General features: G+C 37.3%; 1 protein-coding gene across 1 annotated transcript in view; it reads left to right on the top strand.

Moving 5' to 3' along the window:
* BANK1 (B cell scaffold protein with ankyrin repeats 1) overlaps positions 1-17020 on the top strand; it is a gene marked incomplete at its 3' end in the record, with an annotated part of 112927 nt that extends 95907 nt beyond the window's left edge. The window contains exons 5-6 of the mRNA XM_080655264.1: positions 8669-8808; positions 16853-17020. Of these exons, the coding sequence (XP_080511390.1) occupies positions 8669-8808; positions 16853-17020 (308 nt within the window). The remainder of the gene's footprint in view (positions 1-8668; positions 8809-16852) is intronic.
* Positions 17021-17509: the final 489 nt, after the last annotated feature.

Below are 17509 nucleotides of genomic sequence, written 5' to 3'. Positions count from 1 at the left end.
TAATATGTGTATATAGTTAAACAGCAAGTTTATAGCAAAACAAAACAAACCACTATTTACTAGTTATGCTAAGTAAACCTCTCCAAGTCTTTCTTTCAACTGGTATATTCTGTACATTAATGAGAGATTTTCTTATGAAATTTTAATTGCTGTGTGCTATGTAGGAATATGTAGACTGATTCCATGAGTATATGTGGGAATATCTACAGAGCATGTCTCACAGAAATGGCCTTAGAATTTTATTTTCTCTTCCACATGGCACTGTTTCTTAAAATTTCTTGAGCCCTAGTAAGAACTACACTTTATATCATGAGCCAGTACATATGCATAAACCCATAACTAAAACAAAGGTTTTAAAGCAATAGTTAGACTAATGGTAGTTAGCCCTGCCATGTAGAACTTGAATATTGTCACTCCCATTCTACAACAAGAAAAAATCGAACAAATGGAAAATAAATAACTTTTCCTGAGTTCATTGAGAACTACTCGTATGGTTGCAGGGCAAACCACTGTCCCAAAATTTGGAGAGAAAAGTACAAGAGAGTGACATCCAAGAGCAGAAACCAGTAGGAGCACTTCCATGGTAATTTTGATGAAATTCAGGTGGCTGATTGTGGACAAGTTTGAGAGTAAGAATCTCCTGGGAACTGTAGTCTTGTGAGGCACCTGTAATTTGGTGGGCTTTGCCTCCAGGAACCTCACTGTTTCTCAGAGTGAAGATCTGAGATCTTCTGGAGGCTCTGCCAGGTTGGAGGAAGAATAATCATGGTGAAATACTCCAAGTATGTTCTCCATAACAAAGGAGGCTCTACAGAAGAAACTACTTTTCCAGAGTCTTATCCCAGCTGGGAAAGGGCATGCACACCATTGTACCCTCTCTGGTCTTCCTGGAAGTGGGGAGGAATCATCTGTGAAGGTCAAACCAAGAGACCTGGGCCCATTAAGAGACTGAATTATAAGATTAGAATGCCTCCCCTCTCTCAGCCTGACCTCCAGCACCACTCTGCAGGATTCAATCTAATGGCAATGCATTACAGTTGACTGTAATGGAGCGCGTCCCCCGGAGATAGACCACTGAGACCAATTGGATCTAACAGGGAAGAAGTTTATTGCAGATTCGAATCTGGGCCCCGCTGTAGCTGGCGCAGCAGCAGGCAAGTGCCGTGGCGAGAGCGCCGTTGAAAGGAGCAGTCCCTTCCTTTATACCCCTTCCCTCTATAACCGTTGGCCTGGCATTCCCTGATTGGCCCCTTTGAATGACCCGCGAATGTGGGACCCCTTTGTCCTGGACTTTTCCTAATATGGTTCGCTCGCGCAGTGAGGAAGTTCTACACGGGACCTTTCCCTATATGGGTTGTTCGTTACAGAGACAGCTCTGTAATGCCTCTGGCAGGTAGGGGAGTGGTGGTCAGGCAGAAACTATTTCTTTTATTTATGGAATGGGGAGTTCTATAGTGCCTGCGGGGGGTGACCTTTCCAAGTGGTTGTTTTAAATTTTTCTACTCTGACTCTAGACCCCGAGGTCTAGTCCCTTCCTGCCCTCCACATTGACAATACTGCAAGATGCAGAATCTTTCTGAGGAGGAGCACTTAGGGAAACACAAGGTCAAGAGGGAGGACAAAAACAAGGACAGTAGAAGAATTTGAAATTTCTGATATGTATAGTTACAGCAAACATTAAATACAGCCCAAGTCCTACCCAGATTACTATACATTCTCATTGCATGCCTACTGACTTCATTCCTTATACCTGACACAATATGTGTGGTTTTCAGTGAGAAATTACAAGTCATGCCAAAAGCCAAAAAACAGCATTAGTCTAAAGAAAGAAAGCAAACTTTGAACCAGATTTAGTTGTGGCACAGAGGTTATCAGTCAGAGAATTTTAAATAACTCTGGCTAATATGTTAAGAGCAATAATGAAAAAGTCAACAACATGCAAGAACATGCAATGGGCATTATAATCAGAGAACTAGGGATTGTATTTATTTTATTTTATTTTATTTTAATGCTAGTTAACACCTAGTAAACTGATGTCATGATGTATTTGGGGATCTGGAGTAAGTATGCTTTGTAGCTGCACTGGCCAATACTACAGCCGCTGGCCACATCTGGTTTTTGAAACTTTAATTTATTTTAATTAAACAAAATTTAAAATTCAGTCCCTTAGTTACACTAATCACATTTCAAATGATTTATTAGAACATACCCATCATCTCAGGAAGTGCTTGAAAAGCACTGACTGTACAATAGGCTTTCTTTTTCTCTACACCAATTGTGGAGTACGAGAGAGTGCCCAGCATGCTCTTAAAGACTAATGATTGGTCCAGAAGCTGCAGGTAGCCAAAGAAACAAACTAGTGACCAAGAGAGCTGTTTTTATTCTGTGAGGAGCCATTTACTGGGTAACTTTAGACAAGTCTCTTCATCATTCTGTGCCTCAATGTTCTTATTGATAAAATGACTTATCTACTGACATTTCAAGTACTTACTTATGGGATTTTTTGAGATTAAAAGATAAGATATAAGACCACACTTAAACAGACATCCAATGGAGGAACAAAGTGTCAATCTCTCCCTCTAGCAATTCCCTTAAACACAGTGGGGGTGTGGTAAACCATTTAAAAAGACCTGGGGTGGGGGTGGTGATGGGTTCAGGATGGAAGGGGTCAGTGGGGGGAAAATGGACATCTGTAATACTTCCAACAATAAAGATAAATTAAAATAAATAAAAACTTCCTTCTCTTCCCTATAGGGAAGAGAATTGAGGGGTTTATCTTTCTTTATAAATGTCGCATACCTCATGTTGCCCCTCTCATCTCTTAGTCCTGTGTTTATATCTCTTGATATAATAACTAGCAAAATAGTTTGTCCCATTTTACCCTGAAGAATCATGCTCAGGAGTGCTCCCAGTTCTATTTCATCTCATATGTAATCCCTTACCCATTGGTGACTTCCAACGCTGAAATGATCTCAATCAGCTTTACTCTTTGCACATCATCTTTAAAACATTTTTCTGTACTTTTTTGAATACCAAGTTAAAATGGAGTGATCAAAAATTAAAGTGGAAGCATATCAAGAACCCCTCTCCACTCTCAGCATTCTTTTAAAGAATATGGATGCATCAGTGTCAAGAAGAGGCCCCTATCTGTCCAGTCTCTTTTCAGCCTAGAAAACATGCTCATGTGACTTGATTTTTGAACATCCAGACTGAGTTAATCAGTCACATGACTTAAAATGTGGTTTGCTTCCTATAAATGTTCTCTTGTGCTGTAACCAGAGTTTTTTATACTAAATCTGGTTTGTGTTGAGGGCTGGTATGGCAGCTTCACAGTATTGTCCAGGACACAGGCTTATTTCTAGTCACCATTCCACAGTCCTAGGGTGTGGCCATAATTAGTATGGAACAAGATGGCTCCAAAGACTTTTGCCATCACACCCATGTTCAGAGCCATATGATGAAGTAGTGGTGTGCTGGGAACATTTCATACTGGATTGATAGAGCCAATTTTCTGTATCTCTTCCCTAATTCATATTCAGTTACACCACTTTTATTTTATTTTATTTTATTTATTTATTTATTTATTTTTATTTTATTTTTTATATTTTTTATTTTTTTATTATTTTTTTAATTGTTTGAAGTATTACAAATAGTAGTACATATGTCTCCTTTTTTTTTTTCCCCATTGACCTTTCCCCGGCTCCCCTACCCCCCAGTACATGCCTTTACCTGCCCCCTCCACCCAGTGTTTTTTATCCATTGGTTATGCTTATATGCATGCGTACAAGTCCTTCGGTTGATCTCTTACAGCCCCCCCTCCCCCCCCCGCAACCTCCTCTGCCTTCCCGCTGTAGTTTGACAGTCTGTTCAATGCTTCTTTGCCTCTGTATCTATTTTTTTCCCCATTTCATTCCTTTAAAAAATCTTGCCTCTGCAGACTAGAAATAAACATATAATAACAAAAAATGTTTGAGTCCCAATTTCCATGTCCAACAGTTCTGAGTCCCCGTTTCAATGTCAAACAGTTCCTTAAGTATACATGTCAGCAATGATATCTGGATGGTGGGCACATGGTGGCAATGCAGGTCCGACGCTTTCTGGTTTGGTCCTAGGCAACCTGCTGTGTTGCACAGCTGCTGACTGCTGGCGTGGCAAGGCGTCGTCAGCGTCTTCCATCTCTGGACTGTTTCTCCTCTTGTCTTCGTGGTTGGAGCAGACCTGTCAATTCCTCTCTGTTGCAGGAATCCACATGGTCTTGGAGTTGTTTTCTGAAAATATACAAACATATTCTCGACCAAAAGTTAATAAAGGAATCTTTTCTATATAATTGATTTGGGATCCTTTTTATTTTTGCCCAAACGATTTTTCTTTGTCTTATTTAGACACCATGTGTGTTTTTCATGGGTGTCTTGCTGGTAGCATTACAAATGAAAACTAATTTTGTAAAGTAAAAGTTTTCTAGATGTAATTTACTTATAGGATATTTTTCCTTACATGATATTACCCTTCTAGCCCCCCTTTTCTGGTTAATGGAGGCTTTTGTAACTTTTATAATGCAGTCTTGATGACTTTAAATTTTAATTTTTTGACAAAAATATGACTGCTTTAGTTTCATTGCATGCAGTTACACCACTTTTAAACTTTTCAGACTTTCCTAACAAAGTACCACAGACTCGATGGCTTAACCAATAGAAATCTATTTTCTCACAGCTCTGGAGGCTCGGAGTCTATGATCAACAGGCCAACAGATGGTTTATGGCAAAATCCCCTTCCTTGGCTTGCAGATGGCCACCTTCTCTATCCAAAAATGGCCTTTTCTCTGCACACCTTTTCTCTGGTATCTCTTCCTCTTCTTATAAGAATGCCAGTCTTATTAGGTAAGGCCCCCACCTTTATCACATTATTTAACCTTAATTACCTTCTTAAGTCCTTATCTCCAAATCTGGTGCATTAGGGGTCAGGGCTGCAACATAAGAATTTGGGTGGGGGAGGAGGGTGGATACCATACAGTCCATAACACGTTGGTAGCTTGAAATCAGCCATAGTGTAAGTATTTACACCAGATATGGGCAAATCTAAATACCAGGGCTTTTTTTTTTTCTTCTTTCCTTCTGGGGAGTTAGTTTCTCAGCACACCACTGAGATAAAGAAATGAAAGTTTCATTAAATAATAATAAATTTCCTATTAGCCAGAACTTAATCCCAAGGTCATATCTAGCCAAAAGGAAGAGTACAAAATCTAGTCTTTTTAGTTGGATGGAACTGTGTCCTGCAACAACAAAAGAAAATCAAAATCTCTTTCTAAAAAGAAGAAGATAATAGACATTGGGGTAGGCAACTAGCATTTCTGTTAGAAAAGGTTACCCCTAAGACTAAATACTCTATTTCCTTTGTTTGGATACCTGCTTCTAACCATCTAAGTGTGTGTGTGTGTGTGTGTGTGTGTGTGTGTGTGTGTACTACTAGTTTCTCAACATTGAGGCATATCAAATACATGGTCTCAGATTTCTGTCTCTCCAACCCACCACTATGCCATATTAATGTTCTTTTTAAATGTATGTTTCTTTCTAACTTAGTAACAATTCAGAGAATAACAAAATTATATAAAAGTACAGTGTGCTACACAGGGAAGAAATCTTAAGTTTCTCTTTTTCTTTCCCTTCTGACACACCTATAAATATTAACTGGATTTTTTCATTTGAGAAAATATCCTCTAAATTTTGCCTTCTCCCTCTCAGCTCAATAACTTGATAAACTTGTAATTATTTTATTTTCTAAAAACCAAATCTTCCCAATGGTATCCACAGGTTTGTCTCAGAGAAAAACTGTTTTGTGCTGAAAGAATTTAAATTTACTATAGTCCAGTTTATGCCAAAACATATAAAAATACATGTTAAGGCTTTAAACTAGAAATATTAACTAATTCTTACTCAGAAGGAAGAGGGTATTCCTCTGGTACCTGCAGCTCAGCCAGAAAAATATTTTATGCAACACGGGGACAACCAATTAAAAGTTGAAAATAATATAAAATGAATCCACAATGATATAGAATCTATTTATTAATTAGGAAACTGAGTTCTGAATAATATAAATTATAACATCATATTTCATTTTAAAAGGATAAAAAATACTTTAGGATGTACCAAATATTAATCTGAACCTGCTTATACAAATAACAATAAGAAAATTTTCTATATCATCTTCAGGAAGATGACTTTAACATATATAAAACTTATATTCATTTTTAGGCATGACCAAGGTTTTGAAGCTACCAGTATTTATTTAATTATACTGTTCTAATCAAAAGAGTCATGTTGATTTCAGTTCCCATGGAAACATTTGGTAGATGTTTTTAAGGTTTACCATGTGATATGGGCTAAAATTGGTTCACAAAGGAACACAGCATCTCATATAATGGAAATATAGAAAGTGAGACACTCTTAAATAATGGATTTGTGAAATATCCTTTTAAGTGGAATTAGTGAATGTAATTCTGACTTTTAAGAAATACCTTTGAATTATATCTTCCATAAATTACTTTAGTTGTTCCTTCAGATGGAAGGACAGACCACTTAAATCACAGAGACAAGAAAGGTTGACAAAGACTCTTGAAGAGCCTGGAACTTGAGATTTGAAATTTAAGTAGAACCTTTTAGCACCACTGCTCCTCTGTAAGTGTACTTTGTTGTGTATCTATGTCTGATGAGGGCAAGAAGTTCTATTGTTTTTCTTCCATTGTAAGTCTTTTTGCTTCCTCATAGCTGACTCCCACAACCTTGCTTGGTTGGTGACTTTGGCCTATCTTTGTGTATACCTCCTGTGTTAAACGTGAGTTGCCTACTTTAGATTATAAATACAAGAATTCACTTTTCCTCTCTTCTATTTGAATCTTTAAAGTAATTGATTTTATTTTCATTGAAGAGCTATAAAATGTAGACACCATAGTGCCCACAGTTAATGTAAAATAATGCTCAAGCCATATGGGTATTGTTCACAAAAAAAGGCCAATTCAGAAATACCTTCTGAAGGAGGCCCTCCCAAGCAGATGAATCCATATGGAAATGGTAATTAGGTCTTATTTAATCAATGACATTCAATAGATGTGAAAAAGTACACAGCAAAGACAGTATTTCAAAGGACATCTCTTTGGAGGATTACTCCAAAATCAGCATCATTATCAGTAGATCTAATGGCAAAGTTTTGAGTCAATGAATGGCTCCAGATATCAGAAACAAATGAGTTCATTTTAATTTTCTATTCTAGAATATTTTAGTATTCTATATCAAAGACCTAGCAACCAAATCTGACCATATCTCTCTTATCATTTATCACCTGACTTTCTTTCAGAAAGGCAACAACACCACCCCATTGTAAAACTCCTAATCTCTTTTCTGATAAACAAAATCAATATCTTCATTCAAAATCATCCTTATGAAATTTACTGAGATTGATTTCATTTCACTCCCAAAACTCCAGAACCCCTGTCACCAGATGTGCATGGCTGTAGGTGATGAGATGCACTTTACAACTTTCAGTCTTTTGTTGTTATTTCTCTTTCATTCCCTATTGGACAGATACTTTAGGAAGAGAAAGCTTCTCCTTTATAATATAGGTTAAGTGTCTAGTCAGGCAATATGGCAAGGGGAAATTTCAGTTTCTTCATCTAGCTAAGCTTAAGATTGCTTTTGTGGGCTTTAGATTACCTCGAGCAATACTGTAAGATCCTTTACTTTAGGAGATAAAGTAAAATTAATGCTTAAACCTTAAGGACTTTTAAATATTCAAAGCTTCATTTGGGGATTAGGATTATAAGTAGCTTTTTAGTCTTGTTCTTAATGGCTTATTCCAAACCCCAGATGTTTAGGTGACAAAATTTTCCCAGGATAATTTGGAACATGTTTCCAGACAAAGAGTGAAAGTTTTTAAACTATGTTCTGGAAATGAGTTTATTTATTTTGTTTATTTTTGTTTCAATAAAACACAATGACTTTGCTATTGAAATGACTGTTTATTGTTATTTCACGGGAAGCCCAAAATTCTTAGGTAACTTTAACTGTTAGTGTATTATGTCAGAATTCACAATGAAGTATATTAACCACTTTAAACAGGATGTTCACAAAAGACTTTGGATAAATAAATGTATGGTGTAACTAGTACTTAAATAACAGGGCATTAAATCTTGCATTCCCAAAGGTTTTTTATTATAATCAATTGAATAGAAGTTCTATAATTTCAATTGACTCTATTATTTCTCTGTTCAAAGATAATTTTGAGAAACTTGTCCATAATTTATGGAAATTTTCTTCATAAGAGTAGTAACAAATACCCTTTTATGAGCAATTTTACTGTTCTAAATTATAAACTATTATTTAAAGATGATCACAGATTTTTTTTAATGGAAGTTAGTAGTTAGGGAGAAAGGACTTAGTGCTTTACTTTTATTATACTTTTACCATGTGTTATCTTGTAAATTTTTTAACAAGTCTAAAATTGTACATTCTATTATGTGATTTCTAACTTCTAAAGATAAAAAAGAAAATATCAGTGCTAGATGTTAGTAAAATCATTATGAATTCTTAAAGCCTTCCTTCATATTTTCTAAGAGGTATAATAATGTGAGAGATACATTATATACTCAGCTCCTAACTCTATTTTTGTGTTTTATAAGATTTTCCTGCTGGCTCCATCAATGTTCATGTCTACTGTGATGGAATTATTAAGGCCAAAACTGAGATGAAATACTATACAACAGAAAAGGCTGTGGGAAGCCTGTTGGAAGTGGCAGGTCCAGGAGGTGGTGTTTGTCAGGTAAGCTGATCTTTCCATGAAGGTGATAATGGCCTAAAAAGCCAATGCAGATAAAAGAATGCACACTTTTGTAGAAACACTGTATGTTGGTTGAATAAGAATGAATTACTGATCAATAGAAAGGGAGGAAACAGAACCTCTGTGAGGCAGATAAATTACTTTGCTTAAGTCAACCATTCCAGATAATGTCACTGAGAGACAGGTTACCCATTGTGAAATAGCTATTGTGATGGGCTCATTTTAAAGCTGTTACAGAGCAGATAAAGAAAGACAGAAGGATTAAAGAGAAGTCTTAAGAAATTAATTTCCTCTTTATCCAGGTCTGGATAATACAAAACAAAACAAAAAAAAGTCAGGCCATCTGATGCTTAGAGGTTAAGAAGTCAGACAAACCAAGAATACTACCCAAAAGGGAGCCTGTGGTGTTAATCTAGATAGAAATTGTTATTTTCGTGTGGAAATTTCCAAGCTCAGTGTACTAGGATTTTTTCTTAGTTTCATTTTCACTGTTATCTGATAGTGAAAATTCTTGCTTCAAATTAACAATGTTAGGAAATCCAGAGGTTAACATTTTCTGGTAAGTATACAAAAGGGTATTGTAAGTGTACAAAGAAGCCCCAGGTTGCTTCTATTATTCAGCAATGGTGACTTGGTGAGGAGTTTGTGGTCTCCTCAGAGAGCCCTTGTTTGGGACATTTTCCAGTGAGTGTAGATGCTATGAATCCCCTACCCTCATGAAATTAGAATGTAACTATTGCATTTTGATTAATCTTATGCCATTATTTTAATTTCTGCATTTTATTTATCTTCTTGTTACCTGACCCACTTTCAGTAGAGAGGGAGTTTGCTTGATGTGGAACTTTTATCCTTTATGTGCTTATTCCATCAAGTTCTCAGACTGAAATAAATGTCACTTCTTTTTATAGCTATGAGATAATTAGAATTATAACCTTGCTTAATTGCCATTTTTGGTGTGTGGGGGGCGGAGAGGGAAAGAGTAGAAGGGGGAAGGGATAACGAAAGAGGTAGTCAAATGAACAATGTGATCTTCAAATTCAACACAAAACACTCCAAAAGAATGTGTAACAAAACCATCAATGATAGTGAAGGTGACAGGTTGTCATGAAGCCTTATATGTTTAAGCTAGTTTAGAATTGGAAGTTTTGTTATTTATTTTGTGTGACACATTTTTCTATTAGAGTTCTCCCTTATGAATGGCATATTTTAGAACAATGAAAATGGTAAAAATGTCTTAGAGAAGGACAGGCAGTAAAATACCATTTGTCAAACCAGAGAGTCTGTGGACATTTGACAAAATGTCTATTTTGTAATTGCAAAGCAAGAACAAAAGTAATAGCCTGAAATACAGAATGTTTCATTTTCTTGTGACAAGTCTACCATATCTTCTACTTTAAAAATTCTGCTCATTACAAAGAGGTTAATAAAAGTGATATATAGCATTGTTAATATATAGTCAACATAGAAGTAAAGTAGTCCCCAAAACACGTTTTTGTGTTGGTCTTGCCTTTAGGGAGGAAAAATACTTTTATGTAGAGTCAAAATTAAATGTAATTTATAACTCTTGGACAGTTTTTCAGAATCCTGTAAAGTACAAGTGTTGATTTCTTCTACACTTGTACTTTGAGTGAATAAAAACTTTTAGATAAAACTAGAAAATGCTCTGTTTCATTTTTGCTCTCAGTGTCAAAAATGAGAGGTCAGTAAGGGTTATGATTGCATCTTCAGGTTTCTCCTCTCCACTGAGCCCTGGTGGTCTAGTGAAAGGAAGAATGGGGACAGTCTCAGCTTGACTCATGCTGTCATTGGCAGGAAAGAGCCATTTTAAACTCAAGGTGAGAGTCCTGAGGTAGAACTATTCTAGTTTGGTGACAGCAGACCGCAGTGTAAGAAGAAACATTATTAAGAGATTAGGTTTAATATATACAATTTAAGATAGATAGTCATAGAGATTTAGATATTGTCATCAGGGGACCTAGAGATGTTGTGGGATTAGATCAAACTGATCCTGAGACAGATCTCAGACCAGGCCCAGCTATACCATCAAACACCTAAAAGAAGGAAGAGTCTGCAGTTCAGTCAGACTTCCCCAGATCTCAGACCAAGTATGACACGGGTTTGTCTAATCCACTGGCATCTGGACCACACATGCTTTACCTGTTATGAATTCATTAAGATGGTGGATGGCAGACTCTGTCCTTGGTGAAAAAGAAAGAAGCACAGTGGCATTTCCTTGGCATGTTTTAGGGATGTTTGGCCTCGAAAGAGGTGGTCCAGCCCACACTGCTTCTCCTTGTGGGCGCGTGGGTCTTCTCCCATGTAGATTATATTTTTGACATTTGATTCTCCTCCCCCCATATATCATATTTTTGAAATTGTGTAAAAACATTTGTTTTTTTCATTCCATTATAGAACATTACAGTAATTGTTTCTTTCATGTGCTTACTATTGTGTCTTTTAATTGGGAAATGTGGGTATTTTGCAAATAGTCCACTGAACATCTCTATTCAAAGAAAATATACATTGTAATTTTATTCTCTATAGTTTCTGTGTGTTTGTAAGAATATATACCCTCCTATTTAGCTGAAATGGTATATTGTAAGAGCTAACTTGAGTTTTCCTATACATTTTAATGGTGGATATGATTCAAGTAATCCTAAAAATTAGTAATAAAATATTCCCTATAATAATTTAGAAGCTATTTGGCATATAATAACATGAACATTCTTTGAATTTGAGGAAAGGAACAATAATGAGAAACCTGTGTGGGTTTTATTTTTCAGTAATCCTAGAATTTGCAATAAGAGACTTTACATTATCATTTAAAACCTCTTGAGCATATAGCAGAATGGCCATTCTATAAATTTGAGAAAAGAAATGGTAATGAGAAATTTGATTCTCTCAGTTTATTTTTAATGATGTCCATTAGGTGTGAGAATACGTTACCAAAACCAGCTTAATTATCTAACTGCTTCCTAAAATCATTTCATCTTTTTTGAATAGATACTAAATCCCAGCACATAGTCTCATAAAGATACATTTTCCACATCATCACCTATAATGGTGAATTCAATTGAGATTCAATGAAAAAACAAAATCCAAAGCCAATTTGGAAAGATAATTAGAATTCAAGTACTAGTATTAGAAATATTAGTAACTCCTATTTAACTGAGATTATTAAAATTTTTGAGACTTTCATACTATTTACAAACGTGTCTAGGGAAAACAATAAAGTTAACTTTGTATAGGAAAAACTAGGTACAGTATAAAAACCAAATTAGGTTAGAATGCTAAAAGAACATAGAATTATTGATCAAAGCATTAGGATCCTATACATTAAGAGTTTTTGAAATGGTACCAACTAATTCTTCTTAGTTGTATTTTTTATTGGTAAAATGGTAACTTTGCCTTTCATGTATTTATCATTTTGCATGTTTTACTTTATACTTATTTAAATCTTCTTTTCATCTTCATATTAGGTACACTTCATTTCCAGTTTTTATGCAATTATATATATTATTCAATCTTTGGTTTGCTACCTGCAGATGTTTCAGACAACATGAAGCCAATGCAGTTGGGTGAGACAATGTACAGGCTTAGGAAACTCTCTTATCATTTGGAATTTCCCAGTTGTGACTAGTTTCCTTGCACGGTAGTTTCTTCACTAAGTTATAGCTCAGGTATTAGCAGTTGTCACCTTTAAAGAATCTTCAGGAAGGTAAAGGGGGATAAATGGTGATGGAAGGAGACCTGGCTTGGGGTGGTAAACATACAATACAATATATAGATTATGTAGTTTAGAACTTTAAACCTGAAACCTATATAATTTTATTAACCAACGAGAGGCCTGGTGTATGAAAATTCATGCACTGGAAGGGGGGTCCCTCAGCCTGGCCTGCCCCCTCTCACAGTTCAGGAGCCCTCAGGGGTGGGAGGTGACCCGGCGATCAGGGCAAGGCCACGCCACATCACACCTGTGCTGCTGACACTGCCAGCAGCGCCAGCCTTGGCCAGCCCTGGTTACCTGAGCCTCAGGTGGCCCTGGGCGGCTGGGCAGCCGCTGTCCAAGGCTTGCCTGTGCCTTGGGCTGGCCCTGGGCAGCTGGGGGCACTGAGGGGACTGGGGGACTCCGGAGGCAGGTGCGCGGAGCTGCTGGACCCACCTGGGGGCGGGCCCAGCCTTGCTGCACACTTGCTGCCCCTACAGGGCTGAGGGCACTGGGCACCACCATCTTTTGGCTGTGGTCACCACTATCTTTGAGGGCAGGGCAGTCAATTAGCATATTCCCTCCTTATTGGCTGTGGGCACCACCATATTTGCAACAGCGTGACAATCAATTAGCATATTCCCTCTTTATTAGATAGGATGTCACTCCAATACATTCAATAAAAAAGTAAAAAAAAATTTAAAGAGAATCTTCCAGAGATTCTTCCCACTGGGAGATACTGGGAATTCCCAGGTCTTTCAGTAATTGTTTTAGGCCCATGCCTTCCTCAAGAGTTTGGTGGACAACTTACTTCCTCTTTTCATCAACTCTTATTGATGAGAGGTACAAATGCATCTAGTCTCTTCACCATAATGCCAGTGTTGCCTAAGACACACCCTGGCTACAGACTTTCAGTGGCTCCCTGGATAAGGTCCAGACTCCTTTGATTGGCACACAAGGCTGCAGGATCACAAATCTTTTCCAACTCAACTCCTACCACAGCATACCCTCTCCATGTCTTCTTAATGCTCTTCATAACTCCTATGTTCTGGCCATCAGGATTGCTCATTTGTAGAACACCCTACGCTAATCCTCCCTCCACCCTCAGCTTCTTAAAGGCAAGAGCATTGCACCTTTCATCTATGCATACTCAGTTTATGTCACACAAGTAGTTCCCGATGCAAGGGGCACAACTGATAGTTATTGCGTAAAAAATGGGACAACACAAAGTGATTGCCGTTTGAAAAACTGGCAAGTGGCAGCATGCAAAGGAAAATTAGTTTCCCTATGGGGCAGGAGCAGGAGTTAGATTCCTTTACTGAATCAGCAATCACTTACTTCCTGAGAACTCAGTGTTCTTAGTGCTGAAGGAACTCCCCTATGTGTACAATGAAGAAGCTAGAGTATATGATCGCCAGGGTCACTTCCAAATGAAGTAGTCCATAATTTCATGCCAAGAAAACTATACTTAACTACATTGAAAATTATGACCGCTCTCCATTAAAGAGGATTGTCTTGCACATATGTGGGCTTTCCATGTAGCCTTTATTTCACTTTTATTTGCACTCCTTCCCAATTCTCCCTGCTATATAGCAGATGTTATAGGGAAAAATAAATATTTCTGAGTGCAAATACTTAGACATTAACACAACCATACTGTTGTCTACAACTCTTATCTCACAAGCCAGCTCAGTCCATTTTCATAGCTTTGGGCCCATGTCTTTTAGCTATGTTCAACTGCTGTTTAGAATATTTCATTAATGACTTGCTAATTTATTGTTTCTACTTACTCAGTGGAAATAAATACTCGCCCATTTTGTATTTCTTCCAAACGAAAGCATCTCTCTTGCTTCTTACATCCCTCTCTCCTCTGGTCACTGGGGCTAGCTTTGACTGCCCTTTACAGAGGACGCCAGAGAGCTGGTGGGAGTATTGCCCATAACCGACCCTATTAGAGTGCAGGCTTCTGCTTTTGCTATCTAGTTGTTTAGAGGGTTGATATCCATAAGTAGTATTAAAAAAACAAAAAAAACAAAGCACAAGTCTAACACAGTTACCAATGTTCCTTTATAGCTGTTATTCGTAACAAGATAATGATAGAAAATTAGAGAATCTGCCACTGATAGTAACAAATCCCAAATCATTAATAACCATTTGGAAATTAGAAGACTGAAAAAAGTTATTGTGAAAAAAAAAAGTTTGTTTATATTTTTAAAAAACTCATTATGCATTCTTGTGGGCCTATTAAAACAGCTATATTTCAATAATAAGATAAGTAATAAAGTAGATATAAAATTTTGGAACTCTAAATTGTGTTTAGCATTCATGAATTACACTTCTACAGTAAACTGCATCAAGACAAGGGATTGAAGTAAAAGAAATCTTTGACAAGAAAAATTTAACTTCTGAAAATCTCCACCTTTCTCCCCTAGACATCAGCCATTTAGCATCATCAACCTTATTATTTAAGTAGCAACACACAAATATATATATCAATTATGTTTAAGTCTTTCCCCAAAAATTCAATGGACATTTTTCTTGTTCAATTTAACTTGAGTTTTCAGCAACAATTAACGTCATTAACTAACTCACTTGCTTAATATTTATTTATTTTTTTTAGCTTTCATGAAGCCATATCTTCCTGGGATTCCTCCTATGTCCTTAGCCTCTTCTTCTCCATTTCTTTTGTAATCTCTTCTTTCTAGAAAATGAAGTTTCACATTTGCCAAATTTTTAACCTTAGACTTTCTTCTTTGCTTTATAAATATTTCCTCTTCAGGTTATCTCATTATATATAATAAAAGCCTAATATGCTAAGTGTCTGGTCATCCGATCATCCGTTCAACCAATCAAAGCATAATATGCTAATGATATGCTAAGGCCACTCAATCAGTCGCTATGATGTGCACTGACCACCAGGGGCAGATGCTCTGGCTGGTAGGTTAGCTTGCTGCTGGGGTCCGGCCGAATGGGACTGAGAGAGATGGGCTGGACACACCCTGGAGCCCTCCTGTGGTCCCTCCCAACCTGGCCAACCTCCCGCATCCCTCCCCAGCCCTGATCATGCATCAGTGGGGTCCCTCAGCCTGGACTGTGCCCTATCACAATCCGGGACTCCTCGGGGGATGTCGGAGAGCCGGTTTCGGCCTGATCCCATAGGCCAGGCCAAGGGATCCCACTGGTGCACGAATTCGTGCACTGGGCCTCTAGTTAACTTATAAAATATACCTGAATGCATTTCTTTTTCACTAGATAAGCCCCATTCTTTCTAAATAAGGATATACTTCATCATCAATCCAGTTCCAAGGGAGAGGGAGCCAGAGGCTGGGTGGAGGTGGGCAAAGGTTGGGAGGGGGGAGAATGGGAGATATCTGCAATAGTGTCAACAATAAAAAATTTAAATAAAAAAATTAAATTAAGGTGACACACAGGAAAGTAAGAGTCTCCTTAATACTTTCTATTCCATCACCCTACAAATTCAGTTCATCACTAAGCCATATCAGTTTTACTTACTAAATATTACTCACTTCTCTATACATCTCCCAAGTTCCAGTCCTTTGGTCCATCACTTTTCCTCTTGCCTAAACAACTGTGATACCCGCCCCCCTGGTCCTCTTGGTTTCTTACACAGGACCTACTTATCTTAAGTCCATAGTTTGAAAGGTTCTTTTAAAAAGAAAGATTTTAGCATGTTATTCTCCTGCTCAAGCACTCCAATAATTTTGTTACTGTGTGGATTTTAAAAAAATCTTTATCATGAACAATATGGCCCAGTAGTGACCTTCACCTCTCTTTCTCTCCAGGTTAATCACCCATTCCAGGCACACTGGCCTGATTTTAGTTCCTGGACTATTAGTACCTAATTTTCCATCACAGGACCTTTATGTAAGCTCCTCTCTGTAACTAAAATATGTTTTCAGCGTCTCCTTCTCTCTCACTATCTTTACCTAATTAATTCATCCTCCAAATTTAATTTTAGTATCTCTTATTTAGTAAAGCCTTTCTGACCCCACACATCCCCTGTGTATCTCTTTGTAACACTGATCACATTCTAATTGGACACTGATGTGTGCGATATTTCTCAGAATGGTGTCTGCCTCTCATTAGACTCCAAGGTCAACAGGGCAGAGATACTATCTTATTTGGTTCCCTATTTCATCTCTAAAATCTGGTACACTGACAGAGACGTAGCTACTCAATACATATTTCATTGGATGAAATAATGACAAAGGGCAAGAAATGTATACATTGTTTCCCACCCAACACAAGTGGCCCACCTATCAGAGCCCCTTGTTCCAACAGCCACTGGCTTCCTGATAGCACGGCACAGCCCTGTTCGAGAAGGTCACTGGACTGTTGGCTGAAGCAGTGCTGCTTCTGACTGCTGTGGAACCAGCAAGGCAAAGAGAGGACAACAAAGGAAAAAACTCAGAAGGAGAAAACGATGAGACCAGTTCTGGGTTGTGTAGCTTGGAGACGAGAGCCTAAAACAACCCAGTAGAATAATTCCAGAATTTTTTTTTTTTTTTTTTTTTTTTGCAATCATGGCACGGGTTAGAGAAACCTTTTTAAAAAGACATTTCTTTGTATATGTGAGTCCTGTATTTGTTTTAAATCTTGTCTTATTACATACTTAACAGTAGGTTGTTACAAAATGACTGCAAAAGGGAGGCAAGGCTGAGATAAGTGATGCTGCTTATGACGACTCTATCTAAAGCCTACAATAGAAAACTTTGGCTTTTCGTATTTCACCAATATGGTCATTAAATATCCCCATTAATGAATCTATTCAAGTTTAATCAAATTAAAGTTTTGAGACTTTTTGACACTATTTACAGGAGGTCAATGTTGAAAAATTCAGCACAATCAAGTGTTAGTAAACAATCTCAAAGTTTATTTTAAAAAGTTACCAGATTGCCTTTACATAAATTATGATGTTTATACATTTGCATGATTGACTGGGATGGCAGAAACTGC

This window comes from Plecotus auritus (genome assembly GCF_963455305.1).
Source record: "Plecotus auritus genome assembly, chromosome: 1".
Lineage (NCBI taxonomy): Eukaryota > Metazoa > Chordata > Mammalia > Chiroptera > Vespertilionidae > Plecotus > Plecotus auritus.
The sequence above is the reverse complement of the archived record's forward strand: the minus strand, read 5'-3'. Positions and strand labels throughout refer to the sequence as shown.